The 15185-nt window shown below is 42.1% G+C and overlaps 1 protein-coding gene across 1 annotated transcript; it reads left to right on the plus strand.

The window, feature by feature from the left end:
* The first annotated feature begins 1655 nt into the window (after window positions 1-1655).
* On the plus strand, window positions 1656-13808 carry LOC139381905 (3-hydroxyanthranilate 3,4-dioxygenase). Its single transcript, XM_071125764.1, has 10 exons — window positions 1656-1922; window positions 2224-2302; window positions 3305-3388; window positions 3578-3684; window positions 5178-5267; window positions 5371-5414; window positions 11908-12053; window positions 12373-12441; window positions 12609-12691; window positions 12919-13808. Exons 1-10 carry the CDS (start codon window positions 1834-1836, stop codon window positions 12989-12991), a joined length of 864 nt encoding a protein of 287 aa, XP_070981865.1. The 5' UTR covers window positions 1656-1833; the 3' UTR covers window positions 12992-13808.
* The last annotated feature ends 1377 nt before the right edge of the window (window positions 13809-15185 follow it).

Below are 15185 nucleotides of genomic sequence, written 5' to 3' on the forward strand. Positions count from 1 at the left end.
GTGTTATACAAATCAAAATATATTTCATATTTTACATTCTTCAAAGTAGCCATCCTTGGCCTTGATGATAGTATTGTACCCTCTTGGCATTCTCTCAACCAGCTTCATGAGGTAGTCAACTGGAATGCTTTGCCAATAGTCTTGAAGGAGTTCCCACATATGCTGAGATTTGTTGGCTGCTTTTCCTTCTCGCTGTGGTCCAACTCATCTATAACCATCTCAAGTGGGTTGAGGTCAGGTGGTTGTGTAGGCCAGGTCATCTGATGCAGCATTCCATCACTCTCCTTCTAGGTCAAATAGCCCTTACACAGCCTGGAGGTAGGTGTGTTTTGGGTCATTGTCCTGTTGAAAAACAAATGAGATTCCTACTAAATGCAAACCTTGTGGAATGGCATATCACTGCAGAATGCTGTGGTAGCCATGCTGGCTAAGTGTGCCTTGAATTCTAAATAAATCACTGACAACGTCACCAGCAAAGCACCCCCAAACCATCACACCTCCTCCTCCATGCTTTATGGTGGGAACCACACTTGCGAAGATAATCCATTCACCTACTCTGCGTCTCACAAAGACACGGCGGTTGGAACCAAAAAAATCTAATTTGGACTCATCAGACCAAAGGACAGATTTCCACCGGTCAAATGTCCATTGCTCGTGTTTCTTGGCCCAAGCAAGTCTCTTATTATTATTGGTGTCCTTTAGTAGTGGTTTCTTTGCAGCAATTCGACCATGAAGGCCTGATTCACGCAGTCTCCTCAGAACAGTTGTTGTTGAGATGTGTCTGTTTCTTGAACTCTGTGAAGCATTTATTTGGGCTGCAATTTCTCAGGCTGGTACCTCTAATAAACATATCCTCTGCAGACAAAGTAACCTTTCCTGTGGCTGTCCTCATGAGAGCCAGTTTCATCATAGGGCTTGATGTTTTTTGCGAATGCACTTGAAGAAATTTTCAAAGTTCTTGAAATGTTCCAATTGACTGACCTTCATGTCTTACAGTAATGATTGACTGTCGTTTCTCTTTGCTTTTTTGATCTGTTCTTGCCATAATATGGACTTTGTCTTTTACCAAATAGGGCCTTCTTCTGTATACCACCCGTACCTTGTCACAACACAACTGATTGGCTCAAACACATTAAGAAGGAAATAAGTTCCACAAATTAACTTTTAACAAGGCACATCTGTTCAGTGAAATGCATTCCTCATGAACCTGGTTGAGAGAATGCCAAGCATGTACAAAGCTGTCATCAAGGCAAAGGGTGGCTACTTTGAAGAATCTCAACTATAAAATATATTTGGTTTGTTCAATATTTTTTGGGTTACTACATGATTCCATATGTGTTACTTCACAGTTTTGATTATCCTACAATGTAGAAAATAGTAAAAAATAAAGAAAAATCTCGGAATGAGTAGATGCGTCCAAACTTTTGACTGGTACTGTATGTTTATGAAACATGATAAAAAACAAAAATACAACTTATTTCATTGTATCTTTTAATCAAATGCATTGTTTGTTCATGTTCATTCTATGACGCTACAGAGACTGCTGTGCTCATTCTCACATGATTCCTGCTTCCTCATACGCGTGCACCCCTCCTCGTCCCCTCATCACTTTACTGTGTTTCCTCTTTTTATTATATGACCGCCCACACCCAACCCCACTAGTTTAATTATTGTGGAAATGTAAGCAACCTTTCACCGTCATGCTGGACTCCTCCCCTAGCTATCCAATGGACTTCAACTCAATCAGGCTCTGAAACAGGAGAGAAAACACACAGAACTAAGTGATTCAGCACACAATTTTCACAGTGACAATTTTGACATCGGTTTGCAATAATGAGTGGGAAACCCCTTGTTGTGAACGTGGACAAATGGATTGCAGAGAATGAGAAGGCTTTTTTGCCACCGGTGTGCAATAAACTCATGTGAGTAGCAGCCTGGGCTGGTTTCATTCACACATAGTTTCAGTTTTAGTTGAACACTCTGGTGTCACTAGATTTGTGCTGAATCACCAAATGAACTATAAAGGCTTTATACAGCATACATCATAGATGCTTCACAAATGTAGTAATTTAGTTATTATCATGTTGAGCTGTAACAAGTACTGTTTACCCCCTGACTATCTATTACTAGTCCAATAGTAATAATTGACACTATGTTGGCAAAGATTGACAAAGATAATGCATTTTGAGCATAGTGAATGCTTATATTATTTCTCTCCGCAAGGCATTTGTCACAGCTGAACATCATGTTTGTTGGAGGTCCCAACAGCAGAAAGGACTACCACATAGAGGAAGGGGAGGAGGTGAGAGAAAATGCCACTATTCACCTATCACATTGGCTAAATGCCGTGGAGTTTGTGTGACCGTTCATAGTTCAGAAAATGGTATTCAAAACCTACGAGATATGCAATGTCCCTATCTGAAAGTAAGCAACAAATGCAAGGACACTACCATGCTATTTAGTTAGCAGTCACCTGGCCCTCTGCGATAATGCCCAAGAAGCCAGTGTTCGGAGGATTTATTGGCACTGGTGTTGTTAGGCCCGAGATAAAGTTGAGTATATCCTCCAAACACCGGCTTCGAGGGCATTATCACTTTCATACAATGGGTCACCAACATATTCAAATTATGATTGACATATTTTCATTAAAAACGTTGTTTTTTTCCACAAGATATAGTCCCGACACAAATCTAAGGTTGCTACCCAAGCAGGCTGGTCGTTCGTTCTATTGGTTCAGTTGCCAGAGACGCGACCCAGTCGTTTAGTCTTTTTGTTCTGTGTCTAAATGTTCCATTTCCATACTGTCACATAAACTCAGTCAGTTCTTCCTACCATCATAGGGACAAATTCCACAAGAATGTTGCACTGTCACCTTTCGGTCAACACTATTTGCTCTGGCTATTTGTCTAGTTGAAGCCCAAAGTAAATTCCTGTTCATGTGTTTCTCTTTTTTAAAATATTTTGTTAGCACGAGAATGTCCCACTTTAAACAAACTACCATTTATAAAGGCTTTATATAGCATACATAAAGTCTTCATAAGTACGACATATAAGCTTCACAAATCATCTACAACCTTATCTCTTACTATGTAAAGGGTGACATAACAGCACAAAGCAAAGGATTGTAATTGCATTTTCAATAACATAATCTAGCCACTGGAGGTCAGCATAAACACATTAATATCATAGTGAGGACTATTGGCTGTGATTTGAAGCTGAAGACATCCTCCATATCTTGTATCTGTACCTTTTCTAGTCCGTACTTTTCACTGTCATATCCTCTTCCTGTCTTATTTTTATGCAGCTCTTTTACCAGGTGAAAGGGGACATGTGTTTGAAGTTGGTTGAGAATGGCAAACATAAGGATGTGCGTATCCGCGAGGGAGAGGTGAGAGAAATGGCAATCATTCCACGGTTCTCTTACTAAGCCCACTGTTTAACATAAGTGACAGTGACATATCAAGCTATGCAGATTTGTTACATTAGTGTTTGTGTCATACACACCCCATGTCCTTCTGTGTCCTTCTGTGTCCTCTGTGTCCTTCTGTGTCCTTCTGTGTCCTTCTGTGGTCCTCAGATGTTTCTGCTTCCAGCTCGGATCGCCCACTCCCCCCAGAGACAGGCTAACACTGTGGGGCTGGTGGTGGAGAGAAGGAGGCTTCAGTCAGAGACCGACTGTTTAAGGTACCACCATCCACCATGTCATCTTATCCTTTACCTATGTCTCACTCGTCTTACACATTCTTTATCCAGCTACAGTTGAAGTCGGAAGTTTACATACACCTTAGCCAAATACATTTAAACTCCGTTTGTCACAATTCCTGACATTTAATCCTAGTAAACATTCCCTGTCTAACCCTAACCCACACTTTTCAGTTCTGCATACAAATGTTCTATGGGATTGAGGTCAGGGCCTTGAGATGGCCACTCCAATGCATTGACTTTGTTGTCCTTAAGCCATTTTGCCACAACTTTGGAAGTATGCTTGGGGTCATTGTCCATTTGGAAGACCCATTTGCGACCAATCTTTAACTTCCCGACAGATGTCTTGAGATGTTGCTTCAATATATCCACATCATTTTCCTTTCTCATGAGGCCATCTATTTTGTGAAGTGCACTAGTCGCTCCTGCAGCAAAGCACCCCCACACATGATGCTGCCACCCCAGTGCCTCACGGTTGGGATGGTGTTCTTCGGCTTGCAAGCGTCCCCCTTTTTCCTACATTATGGTCAAACAGTTCTATTTTTGTTTCATCAGACCAGAGGACATTTCTCCAAAAAGTACATCTCCAAAAAGTACATGTGCAGTTGCAAACAGTAGTCTGGCTTTTTTATGGTGGTTTTGGAGCAGTTATGTCAATATAGGACTCATTTTACTGTGGATATAGATACTTTTGTTCCTGTTTCCTTCAGCATCTTCACAAGGTACTTTGCTGTTGTACTGGGATTGATTTGCACTTTTTGCAGCAAAGTACATTCATCTCTAGGAGACAGAACGCGTCTCCTTCCTGAGCGGTATGATGGCTGCGTGGTCCCATGGTGTTTTTACTTGCATACTATTGTTTGTATAGATGAACGTGGTACCTTCAGCCATTTGGACATTGCTCCAAAGGATGAACCAAACTCGCGGAGGTCTACAAATTATTTTCTGAGGCCTTGGCTGATTTCTTTTGATTTTCCCATGATGTCAAGCAAAGAGGCACTGGGTTTGAAGGTAGGCCTTTAAATTCATCAACAGTTACACCTCCAATTGACTCAAATGATGTCAATTAGCCTATCAGAAACTTAAAGCCATGATATAATTTTCTGGAATTTCCCAAGCTGTTTAAAGGCACAGTCAATTTAGTGTATGTGAACTTCTGACCCACTGGAATTGTGATACAGTGAATTATAAGTGAAATAATCTGTCTGTAAACAATTGTTGGAAAATTACTTGTCTCATGCACAAAGTAGATGTCCTAACCGACTTGTCAAAACTATAGTTTGTTAACAAGAAATGTGTGGTGTGGTTGAAAAACACGTTTTAATGACTCCAACCTAAGTGTATGTAAACTTCTGACTTCAACTGTGCGTGCCTCACGTCCCCTTCTCCTTGACCCCCTTACAAGAGAGAGCACGAAAGAGGGCGAGAGGGGTGAGAGAGAAAGAGTATGAAAGCATGGCTCTTTTTGGTTTCAGGTACTATGTGGACAACACTTCAGACATCCTTTTTGAGAGATGGTTTAACTGTGAAAACCTGGGGACCCAGCTGGTGCCACTGATTCAAGAGTGAGACTTATATAATTGATTTTAGTCTGGCATGAAACATAACACTTTCCAATGGACATTAGTGCTCAGCAGTGTTATACTCAGCTGATGCTGTGTTTCTCAGGTTCTTTGCGTCGGAGCAGCACAGAACAGGCAAACCAAACCCAGGTGAGTCCCCATCTCACAAAATTACACAATGGGAATGTTGAGCTTCAGTAGGTTGACATCAGTTTGGCACACTACTGACTGAAAATGCATTATGTCCTGATTTGCCCACCTTTTATTTTTGTGTGGTTTTACGTCGGGTCTGTAGATATTTTGCTGTGCTGGTGTATCCCACTATCCGAGAGCCCTGGGCAACTTTCATGGGGATGGGGACCACAAAAAAACGTAACTCATCATAAACGGCCACAGTGGCTCATGGATCTGAGTACGCCATGGGGGGAGAGAAGATTTGGCATTTTTATAACTCATTTCATGCAATTCTACTGAATTCTACTCAGTTAAGACCCCAACTGAGTCCTCCCCCAAATTTAAAAAAATTATAATAAATAATCAAAAAAATAAACTCAGCAAAAAAACGAAACGTCCTCTCACTGTCAAGTGCGTTTATTTTCAGCAAACTTAACATGTAAATATTTGTATGAACATAACAAGACTCAACAACTGAGACATAAACTGAACAAGTTCCACAGACATGTGACTAACAGAAATGGAATAATGTGTCCCTGAACAAAGGGGGGTCAAAATCAAAAGTATCTGGTGTGGCCACCAGCTGCATTAAGTACTGCAGTGCATCTCCTCATCATGGACAGAACCAGATTTGCCAGTTCTTGCTGTGAGATGTTACTCCACTCTTCCACCAAGCACCTATCCCTCACCCTCCAATCCAACAGGTTCCAGATGTGCTCAATGGGCTTGAGATGCGGGCTCTTCGCTGGCATGGCAGAACACTGACATTCCTGTCTTGCAGGAATCACGCACAGAACGAGCAATATGGCTGGTGACATTGTCATGCTGGAGGGTCATGTCAGGATGAGCCTGCAGGATGGGTACCACATGAGGGAGGAGGATGTCTTCCCTGTAACGCACAGCGTTGAGATTGTCTGCAATGACAACAAGCTCAGTCCGATGATGCTGTGACACACCGCCCCAGACAATGACGGACCCTCAACCTCCAAATCGATTCCGCTCCAGCGTACAGGCCTCGGTGTAACGCTCATTCCTTCGACGATAAACGCAAATCCGACCATCACCCCTGGTGAGAAAAAAACGTAACTCGTCAGTGAAGAGCACTTTTTGCCAGTCCTGTCTGGTCCAGCAACGGAGGGTTTGTGCCCATAGGCGACGTTGTTTCCGGTGATGTTTTTATTTCACCTTTATTTAACCAGGTAAGCTAGTTGAGAACAAGTTTTCATTTACAACTGCGACCTGGCCAAGATAAAGCAAACTAGTGCGACAGAAAAAACAACACAGAGTTACACATGGAATAAACAAGCATACAGTCAATAACACAATAGAAAAAAAGAAAGTCTATATATAGTGTGTGCAAATGGCATGAGGAGGTAAATAGGCCATAGTAGTAAAGTTACAATTTAGCAGATTAAACACTGGAGTGTGTAACGGCTTTCTTCGGTTGAAGTAGAGTCGGACCAAAATGCAGCGTGGCTATTGCGATCCATGTTTATTTAACAATGATGAAACATGAACTGTACAAAAACAATAAACGTAATGTGAAAACCGAACCAGCCTAAACTGGTGCAAACCAACACAGAGGACACTAAGGACAATCACCCACGAAACACTAAACGAATATGGCTGCCTAAATATGGTTCCCAATCAGAGACAACGATAAACACCTGCCTCTGATTGAGAACCACTTCAGACAGCCATAGACTTAAATAGAATACCCCACTAAGCTACAATCCCAATACCAACACACCAAATAAAAAAAAACATGCCACACCCTGGCCTGACCAAATAAATGAAGATAAACACAAAATACTTTGACCAGGACGTGACAGAGTGATAGATGCGCAGATGATGATGATCAGATGATGGTGTGTAAGTAGTGATACTTGTGTGCAAAAGAGCAGCAAAGTAAATAAAAACAATATGGGGATGAGGTAGGTAGAGTGGGTGGGCTATTTACAGATGGACTATGTACAGCTGCAGCGATCATTTAGCTGCTCAGATAGCTGCTGTTTAAAGTTAGTGAGGGAAATGGAAGTCTCCAGCTTCAGCAATTTTTGCAATTCGTTCCAGTCACTGGCAGCAGAGAACTGGAAGGAAAGGCGGCCAAAGGAGGTGTTGGCTTTCGGGATGACCAGGGAGATATACCTGCTGGAGAGCGTGCTATGGGTGGGTGTTGTTATCGTGACCAATGAGCTGAAATAAGGCAGAGCTTTACCTAGCATAGACTTATAGATGACCTGTAGCCAATGTGTCTGGCGACGAATATGTAGCGAGGGCCAGCTGACTAGAGCATTCAGGTCGCAGTGGTGGGTGGTATAAGGGGCTTTGGTAACAAAACAGATGGCACTGTGATCGACTACATCCAATTTGCTGAGTAGAGTATTGTAAGCTATTTTATAGATGACTTCACCGAAGTCGAGGATTGGATGATAGTCAGTTTTACTAGGGTAAGTTTGGTGGCGTGAGTGAAGGAGGCTTTGTTGCGACATAGTAAGCCTATTCTAGATTTGATTTTGGATTGGAGATGTTTAATAGGAGTCTGGAAGGAGAGTTTACAGTCTAGTCAGACACCTAGGTATTTATAGTTGTCCATGTATTCTAGGTCAGAACTGTCCAGAGTAGTGATGCTAGTCACTACGGGCAGCGATCGGTTGAAAAGCCTGCATTTGGTTTTACTAGCGTTAAAGAGCAGTTGGAGGCCACGGAAGGAGTGTTGTATGGCATTGAAGCTAGTTTGGAGGTTAGTTAACACAGTGTCCAAAGAAGGGGCAGATGTATAGAGAATGGTGCCGTAGAGGTGGATCAGGGAATTACCCGCAGCAAGAACGACATCGTTGATATATACAGAGAAAAGAGTCGGCCCGAGAATTAAACCCTGTGGCACCCCCATGGAGTCTGCCGATAAGAATACGGTGATTGACAGAGTCGAAAGTCTTGTCCAGGTCGATGAATGATGGCTGCACAGTACTGTCTTTTATCGGTGGCGGTTATGATATCGTTTAGTACCTTGAAAGTGGATGAGGTGCACCCATGACCAGCTCGGAAACCAGATTGCACAGCGGAGAAGGTACGGTGGGATTCGAAATGGTCATTGATCTGTTTATTAACATGGCTTTTGAAGACTTTAGAAAGGCAGGGCAGGATGGATATAGATCTATAACAGTTTGGGTCTTGAGTGTCAACGCTTTTTGATGATGACCGCAGCATCATAGCTTTCCAATCTTTAGGGATCTCGGACGATGCGAAAGAGAGGTTGAACAGACTGGTAATAGGGGTTGCAACAATGGCGGCTGATCATTTTAGAAAGAGAAGGTCCAGATTGTCTTGCCCAGCTGATTTGTAAGGGTTCAGGTTTTGCAGCTCTTTCAGGACATCTGCCATCTGCTATCTTTTCTCCTGGGGTAGCCAGGAGAAAAGCATGGCTAGCCGTAGAGAAATGCTTATTGAAATGTTCGATTATCATGGATTTATCGGTGGTGAACGTGTTACCTAGCCTCAGTGCAGTGGGCAGCTGGGAGGAGGTGCTCTTGTTCTCCATGGACTTTAAAGTGTGCCATAACGATTTGGCACACTTCAAGAGCTACAGGATGCACATTTCTGCTTGAAAAAGTTAGCTGACTGTGTGTAATGGTTCCTGACTGGCACAATCCCTATGGTGAAGCATGGTGGTGGCGGCGGCATCATGCTGTGGGGATGTTATTCAGCGGCAGGGACTACAAGACTAGTCAGGATCGAGGGAAATATGAACGGAGCAAAGTACAGAGAGCTTTCATAAAAACCTGCTCCAGAGAGCCCAGGACCTCAGACTGGGGTGGAGGTTCACCTTCCAACTGGACAACGTCCCGAAGCACACAGCCAAGACAACGCAGGAGTGGCTTCGTCTAAAAATGTCAAACAACATTTCTAATCCAACCTCAGGTACCCTAATATGTAAATAATCAATAAAATTTAAGACGGAATATACAGTGTTCAATATCGGAGAAAAAGAACGAGGAACGCGCACTCATTCACGCGTGCCAAAAGACTAGAGTCCTTCTGAGTGACACTTAGAAAGAATACGAATACTTCTTAATTTTTCAAAAAACAAGCATGAAACAATTTATATAGACTGTTGACATCTAGTAGAAACCATAGGAACTGCAATCTGGGTCCTAAATAATAGACTTTCCCATAGAAAAGCATTGAAATTGCAATGACCTAAAAAAAAAAAATCCCTGGATGGATTGTCCTCGGGGTTTCGCCTGCCAAATCAGTTCTGTTATACCCACAGACCATATTTTAACAGTTTTAGAAACTTCAGAGTGTTGTTTATCCAATGCTTGCATATCCTAGCTTCTGGGCCTGAGTAACAGGCAGCTTACTTTTGGCACGTTTGTCAAAATACTGCATGAAGGTCAGTCAATCCGGAAAATGTCAAGAAAGTTTCAAGTGCAATCGCAAAAACCATCAAGCGCTATGATGAAACTGGCTCTCATGAGGACTGCCACAGGAAAGGAAGAGCCTGAGTTACCTCTGTTTAGAGGATAAGTTCATTGGAGTTACCATCCTCAGAAATTGCAGCCCAAATAAATTCTTAACAGAGTTGAAGTAACAGGCAGATCTCAACATCAATTGTTCAGAGGAGCCTGTGAATCATGAATCAGACCTTCATGGTCGAATTGCTACAAAGAAACCACAACTAAAGGACACCAATAAGAAGCAGAGACTTGCTTGGAATAATGCACATTAGACTGGTCAAAATCTATCCTTTGGTCTGATGAGTCCACATTTGAGATTTTTTATTCCAACCGCCGTGTCTTTGTGAGATGCAGAGTAGGTGAACAGATGATCTCTGCATGTGTGGTTCCCACTGTGAAGCATGGAGGAGGAGGTGTGGGGTGCTTTGCTGGTGACACAGTCAGTGATTTATTTAGAGTTCAAGGCACGCTTAACCATCCCATCTGGTTTGCGCTTAGTGGGACTATCATTTGTTATTCAACAGGACAATGACTCATCACACCTCCAGGCTGTGCAATGGCTATTTGACTAAGAAGGATAATGATGTAATGATGCATCAGATGACCTGGTCTTCACAATCACCCAACCTCAACCCAATTTAGATGGTTTGGGATGAGTTGGACCGCAGATTGAAGGAAAAACAGCCATCAAGTGCTCAGCATATGTGGGAACTCCTTCAAGACTATTGGAAAAACTGGTTGAGAGAATGCCAAGAGTGTGCAAAGCTTTCATGAAGGCAATGTGTGGCTACTTTGAAGAATCTCAAATATAAAATGTTTGCCCACTTTTTTGGTTACTATATGATTCCATATGTGTTATTTCATAGTTTTGATGTCCAAACTTTTGACTGGTACTGTATATTTTTGGAGTGTGTGAAATTGGTCCGCAGGCCTACAAAAGTTTGCCAACTGTTGCCCATGTTGTGGAAATTCTAATCAATAATGATGAGAGACAAGGTCAATTACCAATCATGATATTACTTTATTCAAATATTATTAATAAGGAAAGCATAGAGTAATTGCTCCCATAATGATCAGGCTGGTCGGCTCAAAACATCCAAGTGTTGTGGCGAGTAGCTCTGACATACGAAGAATACAAATATATTTTATAGAAAAGATACACCCTTTTAGTCTTCATGAAAAACAACAGATGTATGGAATGGTTCACAAGGTGAAACTTGATATTTGAGAAAGGAGTATCCCGCAGCCAGATAGCATTTGCTATGATGACTGTTCTTATTGTTCAGTCTGGCTCCTAAGACGAGGCTCCGATCCCGTTCCCGGTACTTCATAGCACAGAAACACCAATTCATTCTATGGCATAAATAAATTGTCAACTCCAGATACTCCCATCTCATGCAAAACCCCTTCTTGACAACACGCCTTGACGAGCTCACTGAGGGGAGTGAGCCTCTAGGTCACCTACCCCAGGATAGGTGCAACATCAGAGATGACATACAATGGTTCCAGACACTATCCCACACATCTTGTCTCAGACATTATCTCCCCCAAGGCCAAAGGAGGGAGTGACTGCTGCACAGACATTGTGGAGACAAGTAATTAGTTTCCCGTTAATCACACCATCACTTCACACGGTTTAGAATATGTAAAACATGTTTACATACGAAGACAATGTTCCCTCCTGTCCTCTTCTCTTTCTGATATTCTGCATAGCACCAGAGACATGTGAAAGACAAGCCTGACTTCACCCCTCTCTGGGCCTCAGGTGACTGAGCCCCAGCTGAGGGAGGAAGTGCAACTGCCAAACCCAGAGTCCAAAGGGATATATTCTAATAACAAGCATATCATATAAGCATATTATGAAGATAAGACGTCTTAATTATCTATGTTAACTAACTAATTCTGATTCTTCCGCTACACCCATCCCTGTCCTATGTGTTATCATTTTTTGTGCTATCGTTGTGCATACTGTATCGCACTGAGATGCATTCCTGCCTCTGTTTGTCTAGATGAGGTCTTCAGACAGCCTCCCTTCCCCATGAACACCATGCATGTGATGACCCCCTTCCACTTTAGAGACTGGGTGGACAAACAGCAACCCTCACTGGCCAGTGGACGCCCCATAGACATGTTTGGGGCCCAGTTTGAGACAGAGGTGACCCTGACATATCCCAATTATGACTTTGTTATTTTTCTGACCTTTCACATCGATTGAGACCTTTCAAAGCGATCAGTCTAGACTGAGCGCCCCACTGAATCAAACTCATGACTCGCTAATATTGAAAGTTGAATACATGTGGCTCATTTGTGTGTTGATTATGCTGCTCATTGTTGTAGTAGGAGGGAAGTGAGCTATAATTAAATTAGGACTGGTTTATCAGTTTAGTGAGTGTATAGATGATGATGGAGGTGGTGGTGGTGAGGATGATGATGATGGTGACTATAATGATGTTTCTTCTACTACTCTGTGACAGACCCTCCTGTATGGGCCCGGGCAGACAGAGGCTTGTGAACGAGAAACTGATGTCTGGATATGGCAGCAGGTATGTCTGCTATTACTGCTCTATTAGAGTATTTGCATTTCTTTCATGTTATCATGCCTTCAGTATTTATTTCAATTTGTGCTATTTCTCTCTCTTCCTTTACATCTATCTGCTTCCCTCTGTCTATTTGCACTTTGTCTCACACTCACCCTCTCTTCCTCTATCAGGAGGGATCCTCCCATGTGACTCTGGATGGCCAAGAGTTCCCTCTATCCACAGGAGACAGTCTACTCATTCCTGGACACAGCCAGTGAGTGGGATGATGAGTATGATAATAAGAGAAGGAAAAAGACGATTGAGGGGATGTGTGCATGTTTGTGAATGACCCCAAGAAATGGCCTTTGAGGAAAAATGTTGAATTCAAGCAACACAAAGAGAAGTTAGGCAACTGTCTGTCAGATACAGTAGATGCTGTTATTTTGTGGTTCGATAGAGGAATCTGTTTGACTTTGTATTTGTCTGATTTCTATGCTGCAGGTACCAATGGAGTCGGGCTGAGGGGAGCGTTTCCCTGTTTGTTGCTCAGAACCCAGAGAGAAAGCGTGCATGACCTCTGATGACCCCACTCTCTTCTGTGACACACAAGGAAAAAGGAGGGTCAGCAAAAGAGATTGTATGCTCTTTTGCTACAGAGAGCATGATTATAACCCTGTCATAAATTATGTTGAAGAATAACTCTGCAATGAACTCAAAGATCAGATATCAAATCAAATAAAATCAAATCAAATTTGATTTGTCACATGCACATGGTTAGCAGATGTTAATGCGAGTGTAGCGAAATGCTTGTGCTTCTAGTTCCGACAATGCAGTAATAACCAACAAGTAATCTAACTAACAATACCAAAACTACTGTCTTATACACAGTGTAAGGGGATAAAGAATATGTACATAAGGATATATGAATGAGTGATGGTACAGAGCAGCATAGGCAGGATACAGTAGATGGTGTCGAGTACAGTATATACATGAGGTGAGTATGTAAACAAAGTGGCATAGTTAAAGTGGCTAGTGATACATGTATTTCATAAGGATGCAGTCGATGATATAGAGATATAGAGAGGTAGAGTAAAACAGGGAGTAAAACTATTTGTTATTTTCAGAACAAATTATAATAGAACATCTTCACAAACGTAATTTAAATAATAAACTTGATTAAGTTGCAGTATACTTTCGGAATTATTTTGAAACTGAATTTAATTGAAACTGAATTGTACATTTGTAACTCATTTCAGGAAACTAGTTATATGTTGCGCGTCACTAATTCACAGGAGATCAATTTGAATGTAAACTTTTTTTAATCAAAATGCATTTTTTTTGGCAGAAATGCCTTCTGGAACATATAAACTTTAATGTGCCTTAACAACAAACGTGTATGCCATCTGTAAATTCTAACACAGCTTTTTTTTAAAGATTTCCTGTAGTAGAACTGCATAAGTGTTGCTCACCACTTTCTAGAGGACCAAGTTTTGAAATCAGTGGAATTAGAGTACGATAGCTAAGGGGATTATATCTTCAAACTAAGGGCAACCATGACATCCGTGACAGAGAGGGAGAAGCGTCCATCCATGTATATGGGTAAGATAGTCTAGCTAGCTACATTTTCAGATATTACACATTTCAAATTTTGTCAGAAAGTTGATTTCATTTCCAGTTAAAGTGTAGTGTTATCTAGCCTGCTAACGTTAGCTGTCTAGCTCGCTAGTTAATGTTACGTGTATGATATGTGTAATAATATTATTCGTATCGCAGAGACATTTGCTTTGCTAGTTATAGGCTAAAGGTAGCTAGCTAACATTGAACCTGATTCATGCACGGTAGAAACGTCATGAGTTGGGATTATGGTTCATTGTTTAGCTAGATAGCTACATGTCTTAACAAAAGACTCCACTATGCAAGTAACCATTTCAAAATAATGTTTGTTCCAGATGTCACTGTGACAACTGTTGATAGACGTAGCTGGTAAATTCTCTCTGGCTATCTACTCCGATTTCAGAGCACTCTCTTCTGATTGTGACAGAGTGCACAATAACTGACAAATTTACACCTGCTGAAGATGGCGCCGGAGGGGATGGCTGACATTTTTTTGCATTGTTTTTAGCTTATTTTGTAAATAAAGTTGCTGCTACCGTGTCTTCTGACCGAGAAGAGCTTCTGGACATTAGAACAGCGATTAATCACCTTGAACTGGATGAAGAATTTTTCTTTAACGAGTCGGACGAGAGGGATTTACTCCAGACACACCAGAACAAGCCCTCATCCCCGTCATTCGCAGGAGAAGGAGACAGACGTATCGCAGAAGGTGATCGGGGTGCCTTGTGAGGGCAGGCACGAGTGGCTAATCTGCCTTGCCGTAGGTACTATTGGCCAACGTACAATCGCTGGACAATAAAGTGGACGAACCACAAGCATGTATATCCTACCAACGGGACAATAAAACTGTAATATCTTATGTTTCACAGAGTCGTGGCTGAACGACGACATGAATAACATACAGCTGGCGGGTTATACACTGTATCGGTAAGATTGAACAGCAGCCTCTGGTAAGACAAGGGGTGGCGGTCTATATATATTTGTAAATTACAGCTGGTGCTACAGTTGGCGCTGGGCCAACAGCCTGGCATGCTGGCCCTCCATGAAGAAGATGGCCAAGGAATAGATGGGGTGGGCCCAAAGGCTGGTGTGTCCTGCCAGCCTCCTGTCCTAAGTCTTCCACCAGTCACATAAAGTGGTACAGCCCATCTCAC

The sequence above is a fragment of the Oncorhynchus clarkii genome, chromosome 23, assembly GCF_045791955.1.
Source record: "Oncorhynchus clarkii lewisi isolate Uvic-CL-2024 chromosome 23, UVic_Ocla_1.0, whole genome shotgun sequence".
NCBI lineage: Eukaryota > Metazoa > Chordata > Actinopteri > Salmoniformes > Salmonidae > Oncorhynchus > Oncorhynchus clarkii.

Excerpts from the sequence above, each read along its gene's own strand:
- LOC139381905 (XM_071125764.1), top strand. The coding sequence starts at position 1,834 with ATGAGTGGGAAACCCCTTGTTGTGAACGTGGACAAATGGATTGCAGAG. Across the intron at positions 2,303-3,304 it reads ACATAGAGGAAGGGGAGGAG|CTCTTTTACCAGGTGAAAGG; the intron begins GTGAGAGAAAAT and ends ATTTTTATGCAG. Across the intron at positions 12,442-12,608 it reads ATGTCTGGATATGGCAGCAG|GAGGGATCCTCCCATGTGAC; the intron begins GTATGTCTGCTA and ends TTCCTCTATCAG.